This window comes from Ischnura elegans, chromosome 11 (assembly GCF_921293095.1).
Source record: "Ischnura elegans chromosome 11, ioIscEleg1.1, whole genome shotgun sequence".
Lineage (NCBI taxonomy): Eukaryota > Metazoa > Arthropoda > Insecta > Odonata > Coenagrionidae > Ischnura > Ischnura elegans.
Genome location: NC_060256.1, coordinates 10,335,378 through 10,354,338, shown reverse-complemented (window position 1 = coordinate 10,354,338; position 18,961 = coordinate 10,335,378). Strand labels below are relative to the sequence as shown.

At 39.0% G+C, this 18,961-nt stretch overlaps 2 protein-coding genes across 7 annotated transcripts in view; one reads left to right on the top strand and one right to left on the bottom strand.

Moving 5' to 3' along the window:
- The window catches only part of LOC124168345 (ribosome-binding protein 1), a 76,829-nt gene extending 72,241 nt beyond the window's left edge, over positions 1-4,588 (top strand). For all 6 annotated transcript variants that reach the window (XM_046546533.1, XM_046546535.1, XM_046546536.1 and 3 more), the window contains one exon: positions 3,010-4,588. In XM_046546533.1, the coding sequence (XP_046402489.1) occupies positions 3,010-3,095 (86 nt within the window). In that variant the 3' untranslated portion in view covers positions 3,096-4,588. The remainder of the gene's footprint in view (positions 1-3,009) is intronic.
- Positions 4,589-8,751: 4,163 nt separating this feature from the next.
- LOC124168360 lies at positions 8,752-16,450 on the bottom strand. The gene is made up of 2 exons (XM_046546558.1): positions 15,892-16,450; positions 8,752-9,954 (listed from the first exon to the last, which is right to left on the bottom strand). The coding sequence occupies exons 1-2, from the start codon at positions 16,224-16,226 to the stop codon at positions 9,552-9,554; spliced, it is 738 nt and encodes a 245-aa protein (XP_046402514.1). The 5' UTR covers positions 16,227-16,450; the 3' UTR covers positions 8,752-9,551.
- Positions 16,451-18,961: the final 2,511 nt, after the last annotated feature.

Sequence of the window (18,961 nt, the reverse complement as noted above, 5' to 3'; positions counted from 1 at the left end):
TTATCACTTGTCACGATGCAGTAAAGAAAACCCTTCTTTTTTCTGTCGCTGGAGCAGTTGGTCAAAGGTGAAAAAACGATGCTCAAAATCCCTTGGCTTCAAATCTCGAGGAACCCAAGTTCCTTGCTTTTGAATCATTCCCAATGCATGGGTTCGCTTGGAATTGGCTTGGCCAAATGCTGAAGCAAGCTCCTCTTGAGTTTGACATGGATCGTCATGGAACAATGCCTCCATTTCAGCATCTTTAAAGGTTTATGGCCTTCATGCGAGTGGTCATGAAAGTTGAAATGACCATCTTTGAAGCAATGAAAATAATCACTGCTTATTGTTTCACTTAGAGCAGCGTCTCTGTAAACTTTTTGGAGTTCTCGATGTGCTTCAGCCTCCGTTTGCTTCAAATGAAAGAAGAAAATCAACACTCCCACTTGTGACGGTTATTCAGCGCAAACTCAGAAATTTTCATGCAAAAATAAAGACACTTTGCAGAAACAAACTCACCAATTATTAAGCTGTTTCTTTGCCAAATGTCTAAGCTTGCTTCGTGACATTTTTCGTTATGTTAAAATCGATTCTGCGATCACTGCCAGACCCATCTTTTGACAAACAGCGGGAATTTAGTTTCGCACTTAATATATTATTATGTTTTTTCTAAAGAGGTTCGGAAAAACTCAGGGTTTGACGGGAGAACCAACGGTTGAAGAATGACACTGTGAAAAGAAGCATTGAAATGGTAGGGCTAAGAGGATGGGGAAGAGTAGAAAGGGCAGGGTGAAAGAGAGGCCGTGTGAAATAGAGAGGTGGGATCTAGTAGCAAAGCTAGGAAGAGGTGGGAGAGAGGAATCCTCAAAAGGGTGACCGAGAAAGGAGTGGGGATAGGGTAAACAGGAGTACGGGGAAGGAATTGCAGGCGGAAGAAAATGGTCGACACAATATGGACGGAAAAACCACATGGAGATTTGAGTCGGATAATGAGTGGCTGAGGAAGGAATTTGACTATTTCGGGAAGGGGCTCTTATGGAGAAGAGAGTTGGTGACAATCTTTAAATCATGTATGAGCATATTTGTATCACTTTGTTTGTTCAATTTCAAATTGCTCTAAAATGTCTTGCAATGTGCCCCTACTTTCAAGGTGGAGAAGTCATCCCCTCGTTTGATATTTTAAGAGTACTTTCTATTGAAAGTATCTTGAAAACTAAGGCTCATTGGAGGCTTGAGCAAAAACACTCATCTCTTAAAATTTCATTTTCTATCGCATTGGCGAAGTTGGAGGACAATCTTGTGGTGCCACTTGGGTACCTTTCCTTGTCAGGAGTGTTAAACCATGAGTGTCGTGTAAGCCAACTACATATTCTGTATGTATTGTGTCATGTAGTGAAGGTTATTTTCAGGTGGTGCTGAAGGGGACTGGAAGAGATCCTATTTTCAGATTTCTGTCACAAGTGTCCTTCCTGAATCCAGAATCAATCCTTTACATTGGTGCATACATATGTATGTCTGGTACTATAAATTTCAGAAATTGAGCCCTGGTTTGAGGGGTAGTACGTAGATGTAGATGAAAGTAGCCAATTGCTTCTCAATCACGCACTAAGTTGGGCACTAGTGACTTTTTTATTTACTCTATGAAATAGAATTTTCCAAATGTGTGTGTCCTCATATGTATGTACTTTAGATTTTTCCTCAAACTCTATGTCATGGCTAGTTTCATAGGTGTAGGACGTTGTAAACTTAGCTGAAGACAGAGAAGCACATGGTTCTAGTACTTCTTCTTACCATTTACATTAGCTTTGAGAGTACCAATCCATGTCCATCCAATTAATAGGCCAAGGTTTTCCTTGTGCCCATACAAACCCAGCTTATACAGATGTGAACTGCTTTGTGGATTTTGGCAATTATTTTATCTTACCCTGAGTTTATATCTCTGTGAAAAGCCTTGGCACGGGAATTCCTAATGATCCTGGTGTTTGCATAGAATGCTGTTCTTTGCCATAGGGTCAATATTGATAACGAAAAAAAAAATTCATGTCATTTTCACAGTGTGGACATTCTTATGCTCTATTGTTATTGCGCTGGTGCTTTGAAAGGTATATCTAACTATAAGTGTGTGACATTGCTCCAGCTGTCATATGGAAGGTGGAGTTTGTGGCGTTTCCGTGGATGTTGTGTTTCAGTTGTGTGGGTCGAGTTGAGTCTGTTGTAAATAACACATGCCAAATCATCGGAGGAGGAGCGGGTGAGTGTCAGCGTTTACCACAGGTAGCTTAGGAGACTGCATGATCCTGGGACAGGTATCACTGTTTATTTTATTGAAAGTAGCATGTAGAAGGAAGCATGTGTGTTCTTGTGGTTGCTTACACATTTTTTTGTGTTCAGGGTGTCTCAGAAGAAGTTCTGGATGTGATGTGGGGTCAGTTTTCAGAATTTTTTGTCCCCTGGACTTGCGATTGCTGTTCTGATATTGAGGAGCTACAAAAAATATTTTTCATTTCTAACTTATTTTCCAGTTCTCTTGAAAGAATGCTGAGTAATAATAACATGTGTCTCCAAACATTTTTTTGTATCCAATAAAAATCCAATTTCCTCTTGATGTTGTCACTCTTGCTGGCTGTAGTTTTTTTTTCAGATCTCACTTCATTCAGTTACTGATCATTCATTCACATTTGGGATTTTTCATTGCTACAGCAAATTAAAGTGGATCACATGTTTGCATTTTTGCAGCTCCGTGAGTCGTTGACAAGCATCCACGGTCCATTCACTTGAAATCCTTGAATTCTAATCCCATATTGCCTTCAGTGAATAATTTTGTATCACCCTTTCAATTTTTGCCATTTTGTTGTTTGAATACAATGTGAAGTTTTCAAGTGAGCTTCATCATTTCATCTGACGGGGGTGCATTTCTTTGTTTTATCCTTGCCTTTCAATGATATCTGTAGTGTGTCATTTCTATTTCTGTAGAGTGACATTTATCCTTTCCTCAACAATGACTGATGCTCACTATCTCTCGTCCAATAGGGTGGCTCAGCAAAAAACTGATGGGCAAGAAGAAGGTCAAGAGCCCTACTGATTCGTCGTCGGAGTCGAAGAAAGGGAAAGAGTGAGGCGAAGCCAGTGAATGGGGGAAGGTTGGAAGTTGGGACCTTCTCCTCCTTTTGTCCCGTCATTCTGAGGAACTTTACTCATCCTCGTTCAACTATGAGGAGTGCAAGGTGTTGGGTTTTGTACTCTACATTTTTTATATGTCGAGAGTTTGAGCGTGTGCTTGTGAGAGTGATTGCTTGCGTGCGTTGGTATGCCTGTGTTTTGGGGGACTTGGCTGTGAGCAGTTGAGGGAATTGTGCATTGCGCGCATCTGGAGCTCACGAAATGTAAGCTGGGAAGTGGGGTCACTAATGGTGCTTAATAGCAGGTAAGAAATTTATGGAAAAATGAAACCGTGCATCATTTGGAAACTCACCGACTGACTCTAGAGTTATCGGAAAAGTTGAATTCTCTAGGTTGTTCCCCTCTTATCATGATTTTCAGTCCGTGAGCATGAATTGTTGATGGTCATTATTTATTAATGAATTTGTTCGGTTTTAATTTTCTAGGTGACGTTTTATCTCTATGGGGTATCAAAATTGTTAAAAAAAATATGTAATCATGATCTTCTGAAAGAGACAGTTAAGTGCAATACTTGAATAACAACAAATATATATCAATTGGGATGGAATAACTGTGGAAAATACTTACCTAAGCTTTATAATTATTTTTTTTCCTTTATCAGCTACCCGTTTCATGAATTTGATTTTACATTTACCTGTAGATTCACCGAGATTCCACGGAGCACTTTTGTTTTAATTTGATGAGTGTGTGTTGGGCTGTAGTGGCACTTCCAAGACTTGACCTATAATCTTACTATTGTTTCCAAGATGATTGTAGCTACTTGTAATTTACTGTGTAAAAAAATATTATTTTCATATGCAGTATGGATGTGAGGAAACCATGTCCCTGTTCCTTGTTGTATGACAAGTAAAGAAGTAGTCTTATGTATTTCATATGTTAATAGAAAATGTTGATAGTCATTTGTACTCCTTAAATTCTTGCTTCACATGACTAAAATTTTATACCATTAAAGATTTTTGGTAAGTTAATGAAAAAATTGGTTTCTGAGTGTTTTATTTATGACACAGTCCTAAAAATATTGGAAATGCTATTGTTCATTATGATCCAGTGACAGTGTAACCATGAGCATTGTGTGTGGCCCAAGGTTGGAGGTTTCTGGTGATATTTTGAATCTACAATGGCAATGCATAATTGTATATGCTATACAGTCACAAGTAGGGCAGGCAAGGATTAGAAATGACTTGTTTTCAAAAAAATTCTCATATGTATTGTGTGGTTATTTCATGAAGTACACTGGGTGAAAATGGAGATTGGAATATCAAATATGGAGGGAGTCATCGCAGAGTATCTTGTGGCTCAAATGTTGATTGCTTTAGTTGTCCAGATTGTTATGTTTGATTTGCTGTGAGTGATAGAGAGAAAAATGAATTTTGTATTAATTTTTATTACTGAACTAAATACTAAATGGATTCAGAATTCTGCTCCTGAATGATTGGTTTCCTTTTTTTGGCATTTCTCATTGCTTTTGTTTTTCCCATACACTCTAAATTCTTGTTACAATAATAAGCTGTCATTTCATTTATTTTTAATTATGTGGTTTGGATTTATTATCTGCGCTAATTATGGTGTTGCCAAAATAGATCATCATGTTGCCATGAGAGACAAATAATCCATCAACTATTTCCCATTAACGATTTGTAACTACAGCAGACTCTCGATTATCCGGCTGCGGTTTATCCGTTTTGTGGATTATCCGTGCATGATTTTTACTCTCGCTCAATTTTTTCCACGATCTTCATTAAAAACAAAATTGTACGCAAAATCATCGGAATTACTGCATTAATGCTAGGATAAACCGAGCTTCTTATTTCCGCTATAATCCCCTTCGTAAAATGGAAGCGATCGCGCGCTAGCTGCAATCCCGGGAGCACCGTGTTCCTGTATTCCAAGCCTTGCAGTGCACGGCCGCACTCAGCTAAAAAGATCGCAGACTGGCGAAGAAAGCTCTCAATGAGTCTGGGAAGCACTCTAAAATAACCGAAGAACTGCATAAATAATAAAATATTGTTTTTTTTTTTAGGGAAATTATGAACATTGCAAGACATTTAAGTGAAAGTTTGGGTTATCCGTTGAACGTTTTAATCAATTTTCCACTTCTCTTTACTTAACAAATAATTTTATAACACTTAATGAAGAAATTTTACAATTTAAAACTCGTGAGCAAAGACAACATCAACAAGCCGCCATGACCATTACAATCCCATTTGTACGATCCGTACTACCACTCCCTGAGCCACTGCCATGAACTGCACCAGTGGGGATCTTGAGTTCTGCTGTATCACCTTCCTCCGGTCTCTTTCTCTCTCGTATGCGCCTCCTTTTTCTCTGCGTCCTTTTCTTCTTTCTGCCGATCTTGAGTTCTGCCGTATCTCTTCCTCCGGTCTCCCAATACACCACTACTATAGTTTTTCTCCCGATCTTTTTTTTATAACACGTCTATCTCTTCCTACTCTCCATACACGACTCCCTTTTCCTTTTCGCATCCCTCACTACCGTTATTGACTCCTCACTGCCATTGTTAATTTTAATTCATTTTAATAAACAACATGGCGGCTTGTTTACACCGCGTTTTCCGATTGTTCGTGCCGTCTCTCCCCATCATAATAGCCCATTAGGATAACCGGGAGTGTACTTCATTTCGTGTGCTATTTTCTCTTTGGTTTTAGTTCCATGCTTTCTTTGCATCCTTGGCTCTCATAGTTTGTTAAATATGTACTCTGTTATATTGAGGCATGTAGGGTAGACAGATTAATTGAGAAAAGGAAAGGAAAAAGAATGAGCTAGGTATGCTAGATTTTGCTGAGGCTGGGGAGGGGAGTGTAAGACTTGCATAATCCAGCTAATAATTGGTGAAACCTAATCAAGGTTCTATTGTTTCTGCGTCTGTGTGTTTTTAATTAAGATCTGTATGGTTTAGGCCACATTGTAGCCACAAATTGCTTTGAGGGGAGCTTGGGTAGTGTGAGGATTGCCTACACTGATTTTTTTAGTCAATTCAGATGCATAGGAGAACTGATAATTTCATTAAATCTGCTATATTTTTTGTTTTTTATGTTTCATTTATAAAGTGTGTAAGGTTAAGATCATTGTTGGTTATAGGCTGACATTATGAAATGTAGGTACATAACTGTATGTATTGAAAAATGATGTCAGAGGGCACATGTATGCCCCTGGGCTAGTGGTCTCCTCAGCAGATGTATTGGTGGTTAGTTGCCTCAAGGGAAAAAAAATTTCACGTCCCCTCTCACTATATGCCCGGTGTGGCCTAGGCTCAATAATCCTGCCAGTGCTTGAGATCCTCTGAATGAAGACTTGATATGATAAGGTGTGGGGGTGTGATAGGGGGAGAGGGTACTAAGAAAAATAGGCATGTTTACTGGAAACTGAAAAGGAGTGATAGTGCTCTGCCAATTTGGGAAAGTGTGTGGGTGTCTGGGTGTTCAAATATGAGTGCATAACTATAATGCATTTATCAAATCGACGCGAAACCCTGCTTGCTTCTTCTGCCTTGCTTTGAACTGCTTGCCATGAATAATTTTCAAGGCAACTTTGAAAGTGCCTACTTCGTATTGGAATTTGTTTTTGAAATTCATCATTATTTTAAAAGTGGGCAGAGTTGATTAAGAGACATTATTGGCTCTATAGATGATGCATAGGCTGGCCGATGAAGTTGATACAATGTGGAGGCACCAATTTTCTTTATCACTATAGCTATCCCAGTTTTTGTGATGCCAAAGGAACATGATTGACATCTTTAAGCAGTATCCAAAAGAAAGATGCCTAAATCAAGATGTCAGATGTTGAGTTTTGAAGAGCTAACTATTCTGACACTATTCAGTCATTTACTTTTTATTATTTTTTAAATTTAGCTGTATGTATGTATGTGCTATGAGTTTAGAAATATGCATGAAATTTTGAAAAATTCACTTGTTGTAGAATTAAAATAATGACGGTCCAATTTCTTTCTCAGAAAGATTCATTATTAGTTTCAAGCATAGATACAATGCCTATTTTAATTGACTCTTAGTGGCAAGTAAAACAATCTAACGTAAAATGTTAACTTTAATCTTTAAAACCCATGTCATAAAATGGCCAAAAGCTATAGCTTCTAAATCTTAGATGGTATGTCTCATATTTTTATTGATCTGGACAATTCCTTATCCTGATTGATTCACTCTCTCAGAAATGATGAGACCTAACTGTGGATGGGGCCATGACATTTTCAGGATGCCTGTGTGTCATTGTAAGCACACTAACAAGGGGTTTCTTCAGTAATTTTTGGAGGTGTTTTCCACCGTAGATGGAGATTTTTCATAGGATATGTGGTCCCTGCACGAGTACTTTGTGGGGGCTCTGCAAGCTCAGCACTCTCATCCGTCAGATGAGACGTTAACCTGTAATCCCCTTGGTGCCTTTTGTTTAGAGAAGGTTATACTGACGCCGTCTTTCTCTCCAACCCTCCTTCCCTATCCTTCCCTTGTGGTGCAAAGGACTCAAGCTATCGGTCATCTCCTCCAAATAACATGACATAACTCATGGTACAATTTATACACGCTGAATAATATGTGTAGCCAATATCATCTATTGGACTACATCGCATTAATCATCATCATTATGGCATCATTAATTTGGTGAAGAAAGATCATTTGTTCATATTGAACAGATGCTTGCTGGTTGCGTTGCAGTGAAAGTTAATATCTGTCCTCCGTCACTCTCAGTGAATTAGTGGCAAGGTAGGAAGTTCATTGAGGTTCATTGGGGGCTGATCAAGGAGGATTTTCTTGAGGAGAGGCTCAAAAACCGTTGCGTGGGATGCAGTTTTGGAGATGGTTTGGAGGGGTGTTTAGGGGGTGCCAAGCAGCGGGAATGTGACAAAGCCATTTTTCACGATGAATGATCTTGCTCAAGCTCATTCAAATGGTCGTAACGCTTGATGTAAAATGTCTGCTTCACTCAGTGAATTATGAATTAACCAGATGACTTTTCAGCGTAGAAAGAATGTATTGTGGTACCACAATGAATTGGTTTAACACGTCATGATTCTAACGATATTTCCAACCACTACGTGACTTTTGTAATTCTCAGACATCAAAGCGGTTTGTTTTCATGTGAGCGTTAATGTAATTGTGTTTTAGTTTTCGACATGCTTTGACGAATTTTGAGGTGCATAATGTATAAAGTTATGTGACAGGATTCAAATTATCTTGCTTCTTCCACTGCTGGTTATTTTTCTCAGATAACATAATTCATCCAGTTTCTTAGTCTCCATTTTAATGTTAGTCTTTACTTACTGTGCTGCATACCAATGTCTTATTTTTCCTTGCACCAAATTTCTGTGCGTATCTGCGTGTAAATCATATTCAATCATAGTCACGTATACCATTTTAAGTTGCATAAGAAAGTTGAAACACTAAAGTATGTAGAAAGTGGTAACTTTCACACCATTTTTTGTGCTCTTGTGGTTCCCACTAGTTAGTTGGTGATTCTTCCCATTAATCGTGTACTCCTTCTATTACATATTTACACTATATTGATAGATATTTTACCAGGCATCGTAAATAATTTATTTAATCCTAAAATATGTAAAACCTGTCAGTATAAAAATCTTTTTTTTTATTCAGCCATTTGTACCTTCTTGGTAAAAATTTCTATGCTAAAAGCACAGTTTTGGTTTTGACGTTGAGGTCCAATTACAAAACTTCTCACACTGTGCTTCCATAGAGATTCATTTAAAGAAACATGTAAATAAGGTATTTACAGAAGGTACTTTTTCATTTAAAGCCATTTAAATCCCATTGATGTTCATTTTTTGACTCCCAGAAGAAAGGACTTCAATGCTTTTCTCACCTCTATCTTCCTTTTACTCTTTCACTTGAAATATTTCTTCCACTTCTTTCTTCATTCTTTCTGCTTCAAAAAATTTTAAACTATTACGTCAAAAGTAATCGTATTCGTCCGTAAAGTTGTGTGATTTTTATTTGGCTCCAGCTTTTAGTGAGTACTCTATTTACTTACCTACATCCTTCTTGGATTGAGGATTTTACTGTCTTTTTGACGAAGGGTATTTAGCACCACCTTATTGGTCTTAAAAAGAGGCCGAAATTAGATTTTCTGTCATGACCTTCCTACAGTTAAAAACAATTGGGGTGTCGAACGATTGTTAACAGAGTGTAAATATTTGGTGAGCTCAAGAAGTTACCTCAACACAAGGCCGATTCAAAATGCAGATTCAATGCCTAAAAAATTAACATTGAAATCAAGGTCTAAGAATCTTGATTCACAGTGCAGCAGAGTGAATGAAGAGTGAGTGTACAATCCGATCTGGATTAAATCTAGGTTCCATAGGGATACAGCGTTCACAAATGGTCTGGATTGAACTTGAATTTAACTTCTTAAGGATTATTTGCGTGGTAGGTGTGCATAGTGGGAAAGAGTGGCGTTGGAGGAGGGTGATGTTGTGTTTGTGGCCATGGGAAAGGGGGCGGGTGGGCTTTGAAGGCAAGCAGTGGGCGAATTTTGTTGCCAGGTAATGTTATATGAGTTGGTGGGTTGTGAGAGGGACCAGTCCACGCATTGAGGGTTGATGCAATGCCTGACATTTGCTGCAGCATCAACTGTTGCTGCTCCGCCATCTTGCGGAATCTTGCTTTGCTTTTCTCATCGTACTTGCGAAGTATCTTCAGAAGATCTTTCTTTGCTATTCTGCTCTTTTTCCGTCTTTTTCTAGGCTTAGCAGAGGGTATCGAAAATGGCCTACTGAATTTCCTTGGGCCCTTAGTGTCACCACTTCTTGGTCTATAAAAGAGGCATAGCACGTTTTCAGTAAATTTCACTCAACTACACTAATACTGATTGAACCCTAAAAAACCATCTTAACGTTGAATACTATGTAGATATCTTTTCTAAGTGGCTTTATACATAGTGTCATTTTCACAATGTTAAAAAACTTAGGAACCATGTGAAATTTGTGTCAACTACTCTTTGTTTTTAGTCTATGTTTCATTAAAAATGGAGACAAAATTCTGTAGTATGTAATAATGACATTACCGTATTCCTCCAAATATAGTCCCCCTCTGAGTATAGTCCCCCTCTGAGTATAGTCCCCCCCCCTAATTTTGAGGCTTGAGTTTCGGGAAAAAATTAAAAAAATGGGTTTGAATATAGTCCCCCTCTTAACTTTTATCGTGGGCATTTTTGGAAAAAAAGGGGGGACTTTATTTAGACATATACGGTAGTTGTTGTTTTGGGTGGTTATTCAAATGAATTCGACTCATGGGGAAAATTAATCCTGAGGGGGTCTGGCAACCCGCATATCTCTAAAGCATTCACCTTGGGTAAATTTTTGGCTATGCACCTCTACTTAGGGTAGGTGCATATTATTATTTCACCAGTAATTGTCTGATGGCCTGTTCACTTAGGATTAATTACCTTCTAAATGGTACTGAAATAATTACCTTCTAAATGAAACTGAAGGATGAAAGCCCTGCGATGAAGTCAGGGTGCAGGGAAATGAAGAATCAAGAGGGTGTATTAAGTGAAAGAAAATGGCAGTTACCAAATGGGAGTCGAACTCAGTATAACAGATGAAATATTAACTGAGCAGTTATTGTGGTACAAAAACTTGAGGGGAATGGACGAGGATAGACTTCTCAGGAAGGCAGTACCGCTGTTAAATACTGGCCGGTTCTACCGGAGTAGAAAAAAGTAGTACTCGGTACTACCAAATACCGGTATTTTTGCCCATCCCTAATCGCCAATCGAATATTGTAATGATTAATAAAAAATCCCTCAGAAAGCCGCAAAACTCACCATTTTGAACCATTTATCTTAAAATTCCGCAATTTATTTATCTCGCACCTACCGCTTATCCTGGTGGGTATTCCATACCCCCACACACCTCGGTATTGGTTGCATCAACCCCTACCTTTATTCCTAGCTGCGCCCCTGGAAGGAGCCACGCTAAGGTTGCCTCGATGGAGATACCGCTCACTCACGCAAACGTACTATGGGGGAAAAAGTATCCCAACAAAGGTTGTGCCGCCACTATCGCCCCGTGGGAAAATGGGTTTCCTTCACAGTGGGTTGTTATTCTTCGGTCGGAGTGGGAAATTCAAACAAGGCCTTCTCCTTTCTTCGTCGTCCAAATACGCGACCGACCAGTGGCGCCGACTCCATGGGGCCTGAGGGGGCCCGGGACCCCACAAAAATTCGTCATGGGTGTGAGGAAAAAATGCGTCAGGCTTGTCGATTTTCCCCGGAGTGTCCAGGTATCGAGATTCGAGTGATCAGGGTTCTATGTTGATCATATGACTTCTAAAATGATTAAAAACTTAAAAGTCACTAATTATAAAATTTAACGGGGCAATGTTCCCGGTTTGGGCCCCACCAATATTTTTCGTAAGTCGGCACCCTTGCGACCGACCACTGAGTCTCCCTCAACCCAGAGCATGACTCGCGATGAACTCCGTACCTAGAATAGAGGCGCATTCGGCGGCATCATGTTTGTGCATCGGAACCGTCCCTTTGAATTTTCCTTGACCTGTCTCAACGAAACAACAAAAATCACTACGAGCCATAGCAAGCTTTATCCTGAGGTAAACAAGACAGTCAACGAGCGTATCCGATGGGCCACGTATTTGAATGCAGTTGATTTTGAAGAAGTTCTAGCTTTGCTGGAGGGACTGACGAGCTCATTGCCAATACGCGTTTTTCTTTGGATGGAGAAGGATGTACTGCTATCTTTATTTGAGATGCCGTTAATAATAATAATAATAAAATGCCTTTATTCGGGCGAGGTTGAGACTAACATGAGAAGTCCCCTCTTCCACCTAACACCTAAACTCTCGCCGTTGTCACCAGGCGAGAGGGGGGAAGTAGTCGGCTAATCTAATAGAGGCAGGCTTAACAGCAGCGGAAGTATCGCGAAGAATAAAGATCAATAAGAGTACTGGGTGAAACGCCACAGGGAGGGTGATGGTATTAAATAATCGGAGAAGAGGAGGGAGACCTGGGTGTACGACGGAGGATGTTGATGGTGATATGGGTACCTACATCAAAAAGCTACTGATAATCCCATCAGCATTGGCAGGGCGGCTCCAATACAGAGACATTTAAACTTAAATTGCAGCGTAGGTACGAACTGTGAGAAACCGTCTCCACGAACCGGTTTAAGAAATTGCCGTCCAGAAAGAAAATCAGTAATGATTGAAGCGAACAAGGTGTCAAGATTGGTGTTTGCCCGTGCTTATGTTGATATGTATCCTAGATTTTGGGATCTCATCATCTTCAGTGACGAAAAGACATTTAGAAGTGATGAAAGTGGACATCTTCAGTAGGGTGGGCCGAAATTTTTTTTTCCTGATCAAATTTGCCCTGTGCGGGAAGGTTGCGAAATGATATCAGGATCTCGCACACAATTTTTTTTCAAATCGGATAATATTAACCACTTCCGCCTGAGCTCTAAAGTTTAAAATTTTGCAAAAAATCGGGCAGATTTTAGAATCAAAAGGTTATGAAGACTAATTTTATGCAAATATTGGATAATGAATAATATTAAAGAGTGGATACAAGTTTATTGTTTATAAAAACTAAATTCGAAGTTTATTTGACAAAATCTATGGTTCAGACAATGTCTATGAATAAACAACAAAATTATGGTATAGACCACCCGCACAACACAACGCATTTTTGACTACGCAGAGTATCGTTTCGAAAATTACATTTTGGGGGCTAAATTGCAGATAATATAAGGTTTATTTCGGCACACCTTTATCTTACCTGGCCATCTAATTCTCCGGACATCAACCATATGGAGAATATTTGGGGCCTGTTGGTTAGGGAATAGGAGAATGCCGGCGAAACTCTGGAACTTCACGTTCGAGAAATATGGAAATCTTTTGGTACACGCCCCTAATTATTTCGAAACTTATTTGGGCCAATGAAGTGTGAGTGCGTTGTTAAATTTTTCGTCCATTGATTTTTTGTGTACATCAAGTCAGCTATTTCATTTTACCCTTAAACGATGTCAATATAATTTTACAATATTAAATGTGTCTAATATAATTTACAATAGGGTGGTTTCCTATTATTTTTTTATTGCTTAAATCGAAAGATTATTACTCCTGGAATGCGCATTTCACGCTCTTAGATTTTCGAATTACGATATCTATTTTTTGCGATTAAACGAAAAGTGAAAATTTTCAAGGGCGCGAAAACGCGACGGCTAAGTAGGCATGATGAGAAAAAGTCCGTGTGACGTATTTCTGGTTCCCCCTCCCGCCTTGTGAGGTGACCTTGGGGCGAGGCTTGAGCGCTGATACGACGCAGGCTGCTAGCAGGTAGCTGAGTACCCTGCCAGCAGGTAGCGATTGGCTTAAATAGGGATTATTATTCCCCTATCAAGCGAAGGAAACTTTCCGAACTGAGGTAATTTTAATGTGTGATTATTAAGAGATGTTTCCCTGAGCTCTGTGCCTCATGCATGCATTAGTAATCTCAGACAATGTAAAACTCCTATTTACTCGTGTAGAAACTAGGTCCCTGTGACGTCACGTGGAGTGGGATCGCTTGGGCGCCAATCTGGCCTTTTTAAAATGAGGTTAAAATTGACCCTTGCCATTCGTCTAAACTGGGATTTCTAAAACCAAATACTTCGTATATTATGAATACACTAATGGTGGGTAACGAATCGCAATCAATGCATTTCGTTTTCTTTGATGAGGGAAACTACCCTATACTCAATTTTACAATTTTTTTCAAAACAATTTATTTTATTAGAAAAGGATATAGGTATCAAATTGCAGAAAATAAAAGTTTTTTTGGCTTTGGCTGCTGGCTAGAAAAAAATGTGTTTTCTAATCCTATTTATTGCATTTATTCCGGAAAATTGTTTGTCGTCATTTGTATTTGTATCAATCATGTGCATGTAAATTGAGGAAATATTTTCAGTCGTAACTGACGTACTAAAATCTTTCACAGTGATGATTGTTTAGGTATTTAGAGCAATTCCTGATCCTTCCTGATGCTCAAAATCGCTCCTCGCCATGGCTGCCTTGCAGATTACGTCCACATCTGCCTTAAATTTCCAGACACGACAGAGTGAGGGAGTGGAGATGGGATTTAATTTCAGAACGAGTGCCCGAGCAGGTGCGATGAATGGAAGGGAAGGAGGCTTAGAGGGAGATAGCGGGAAAAAGGAAGGCAAGAGGGTTAAACTAACCATCCACTGCTGAGGATATCGAATGCGCCAACATTCTGGTGAACAGTGCGAATTACGTTCGAGGCTGGCAAGTTCACCCTCAAAATCTTGGCTGCTGAAAAAAGACCGTATTTGAATTTCCCTCGTGTCTTTCCAGGGACTAGAGGAACTACTGCAAATGGAGAAGCTTGTTGGTAAATTATGGAAGTATAACCTTTAGGGGTTGGGAGGTACTGTAGGCTATCGGTGACCGCATTAACTTATTCGCCTGCTTCTTAAGTAAGCCTGTAGGAGCGGTGACAACTCATAGTTAATTATTATCTGTGAAATACTTGTTCCAAGTTTCTCTTCACTCCTAACACTTTTGAGGGAAGTTTTTAAGTTTAATTTAATCACATAGTCCACCAAACTATTTCTTAGTGCTAAAATAAGTTGTTGTTAAGCATAAAACACGCTACAATCTGGTGTAATTAAGTAATCTACTAGCTAGGAAATGTAGCATAGTTTTAGATTCATAGTTCAATATGCCGATAATGTGGAAGCACAACACTGAGGTAGATGTGGAAACGATTCCGCATTTCCGTCACGTAAATGTGTTCTGCATACAACATAACCTTTCCGCCAGTTTCAGAAGCCGATGAAGAATATTGGCCCCAAGCCCAAGTGTAAATGTGAAAATGGCGATGTCCAATCTATGATAAAAGCGATTTTTTTTGGCGCGACCGTAGTTGGACCCCGTGGTCGGCGCAAAATTAAGTAACCACAACGCGCGGCGCCAATTGGCGAATAAGGGGTTCCAACTCAGGCTCACCCTTTTTTTCCGTAAGAGAAAAGAAAAACATACGTTGTGCTACAGTTGTGAAAATGAGAACCAAATTTGTGACTTTTTCAAGTGAAAATTTTATTGAAAATTTATATCTTTAAGCCTTTGCGTTGATTTTTCAATGAATAGAAGTAGATGATCTAATATTTCACTTTTCTATAGTATTATAGCCAGAATGTAAACGTTTCCACATTACCAGCACATTTTGAAAATCTAATCAAAGTGTCAATTTATAATTTACTATTATTTTTACGAAGTAAACGATACATTTAGCATAAAAAAAAAACGGTTATATAGGGTAGTATCTTCGTGAGTTTTTTTTTCATGAATTCAGAAAAATTTCATTGGAAAACAAGCTATAGTTATAACATAATTTAAAACAGGGTTTCCACTTTTGCAAACTCCCTCTATATTGAGTCTTCAGAAAGGGAATCCAATCTCCTGCGAAGCGGTGGTGACAGCACAAAATGTGTTGGGATACTTTTTTCCCGCATAGTATATGCAGCACTCACTCTTTGGATACTCAGTGCAACACACGCTTAACTCCGGGAGAAAATGAGTTCGAGTGAAACGTGTAACCCGGACGAAATAAGGGCATCGCTTTCGAAATCAATAATTTTCATCTCAACACAGTTGGGGAGCAGTTCTTCACATACAAAAAACATCCGACAAAATCTCACCGACTCAATGTTGAGTGACACTTGGCACTTACCCGTTTAGTGAGGTATCCTCCGCGTGAGTTGGTGTGACTGACGCATCCGATCCAAGTAAACGGTGCAAAGGCTTCCAAAACGTCCAATCCGGGGGAGAATCACCGGGCCTCATGTTCCTGCGTATCACCAGGTAACGCCACTGTAAGTTCTCAATTCTTTCTTTTACCTCTCGTCCAGTCCTTGAGATTCCCAGGGCCGAAAGAATAGTCGCCACATCTTCCCATGCCCGCATCTGCCGTTGATTCGAACTCTTCAAGCGTTTTTGTATCACTTCTTCCTCATAAATGCTGAGGAGAAGAAGTGTCTCTTCTTCTGAAAATGTTTTCCTCTCCATTTCCGTTCAGCGTAAATATGCCATTTAAAAATGGTACGAATGAAAGAGAAAATCCAGAGAAGATTGTGCCAAACCACAGTGCGTTCATAACAGAGATAGCCAATGTTCTTATTTTCCGTTATGAAGCGGATGCGTTTGTAAAAATATTTACATTTACGTTTCCAAGGGAAACTTGACTATCGTTTTTAAGAACTTCGAATTAGGAAAATCACGTGGATTCTGTATCAGTCCATTTCTACTCAACGTAAATTTGTTATTAAAAATCATACAAATAAGAGAGAAAATCCAGGGAAGATTGTGCCAAACCAGCATGCGTATATAACAGAGATAGCTAAGTTTCGTATTTCTGTCATGAATCGGATGCATTCGTAAAAATATTTTCATTTGCGTTGCTAAGGTAAACTTGAGGATCGTTGAAAAGAACTTCGAATTCTGCAAATCACGCGGATGTTGAATCAATCCTTAACCTCGATCCTCGATACGCCAGTCCTGACATTGTTTTCTGTAACATACAAACGATGCCTTTCAACTATAAAATATTACATTATAAAGTAAAGGGGGTACATAATTCAGGAAGTATGATGTACAGGGTAAAATATAGATTTCTTCTTTCAATACTCTGTTCATAGTTACATACTTTACGTCCAAATGATGCGAGTACATTTTTTTTAATGATTGATTACTCTTAACAGAATTCTAGCTGATGAGTCTTCATAAAGTTACATGTGTCTCTGAATAATCTATACCATCTTTTTGTTAACATCCGTTTGCTACTAATCCAGCTTTACACCTAATTACTTCTCCATTACCACCCCTTTCTAGAGCGAAATGAGTACGTGAAACGGGCATTATCTTTGGAGCGATCGTTCACAAGGAACGGAGATAATGACCTTGTGATTCACGCTTAAGTTAGGGGGGCCGCTTTCGGAACTGGGAGAAATTCTAATATAAATATTCTTGTTCCTCGGTTTAGCAAAAAATATTCCCACTAATAATTATTTTATAAATTATATATTGAGGAACATAATCTTTGGAAGCTGGAAGAAATACCGAAATCATTGATAAGCAGTTGGTTGGACCAACGCCACCTAAAGTAAAGTTGGACCAGGGCCTGACGGGGATGAGGGGGCACATTCCTCGGGCGGCAGATTTCAGGGGATGGCAGAATTTGAAATGTTGAATGAAATGGTTTTTTTTATTTTTGCAATAACTTTATTCGACAATAATTTTATAAATTTACTAAAAAATATTCAAAACTATTATTAATTAAAATTCTCAATAGCAAAACATACAGTGTGTAATTTCAACTACCGCATCTCCAAACAATTGATTAAATTGTAGTGGCGGGGTTGGGGAGGGAGGGGGGGGCAGTAGAAAGGGGGGGGCAAACTGATCTTGTCCCTCCCTGATAATCGCCTATAGAAGTTCCGGCCCTGGATTGGACGACGAATTTACGTAAGTCATTTCACTATCTCATATTATAATCATGGAGTCGTTATTCAGTGTGTGATGCATATCATGCAAACAACCATGATTCTGCTACTTAGTACAGTGACGGAAAAAATTAACGCTCAGGTTATTGGCGTATGAAAGCAGCCAGTTCAGGCACTAAATGCGAGATGTATAAATTTCTATCAGACCGATTCCAGAGAAATATATATATTAGAATTTTATATTTTTATAAATATCATTCCTATATCACTAATGGGTTTGTGGAATAAGATTATCAGCATTATCTTTAAACACAATTATATTCTACTAAATCAGCTTTCACATAATTTTCACTCAATGGGGTTTCTCCTCTAAAAATACACATTTATACTGAAGAATTTGTGGTGATTACGGTGTTATCCAATTAACAAAATATTATATTGGAGAATAATAAGTACAGCATCTCTACCGAAATGAATTGCTAGGTAAGGTGCTCGTATAGTATATCCGTACATTAAATCAGTTACAACAAACAATATCGGAGTTATATAATTGATTATTGTCGATTCTACGCTTTGTATCCTACAATAGGGTGGTTTCCTTCATCAAAGAAAACGAAAGGCATTGATTGCGATTCGTTACCCACCAATAGTGTATTCATAATATACAAATTATTTTGTTTTAGAAATACCGGGTTAGACGAATGGCAATGGTCCATTTTTATCCTCATTTGAAAAGGGCCAGATTGGCGCCCATGCGATGCCACTCCACGTGACGTCACAGGGACCTAGTTTCTATACGAGAAGATAGGAGTTATACGTCGTCTGAGGTTACCATTGCATGCATGAGGCGCAGAGCTCAGGGAAACATGTCTTAACAATCACTTATTAAAACTGGCTAAGGTCGGAAAGTTTTCCTCGTTTGATAAGTTATTAATAATCCTTATTTAAGCCAAGAGCTACCAGCCAGCAGGGTACTAGGCTACCCGCTAGCAGCCTGCGTCGTATCAGCGCTAAGCCTCGCCTCAAGGTCACCTCGCAGGGCGGGAGGGGGAACCAGAAATACGTCACGCGGAGAGACTTCCCGACATTCATACTTAAGCGTCGCGTTTTCCCGCGCTTGAAAATTTTCACTTTTCATTTAATCGCGAAAAATAGATATCGTCATTTAAAAATCTAAAAGCGTGAAATACGTACTCCAGAGGTAATAATCTTTCGATTTAGGCAATAAAAAAATAATAGGAAACCACCCTATTATCGGAAAAAAAAGCACGGCAGCATGAGCTTGTGTTTTGCGTCCATTAC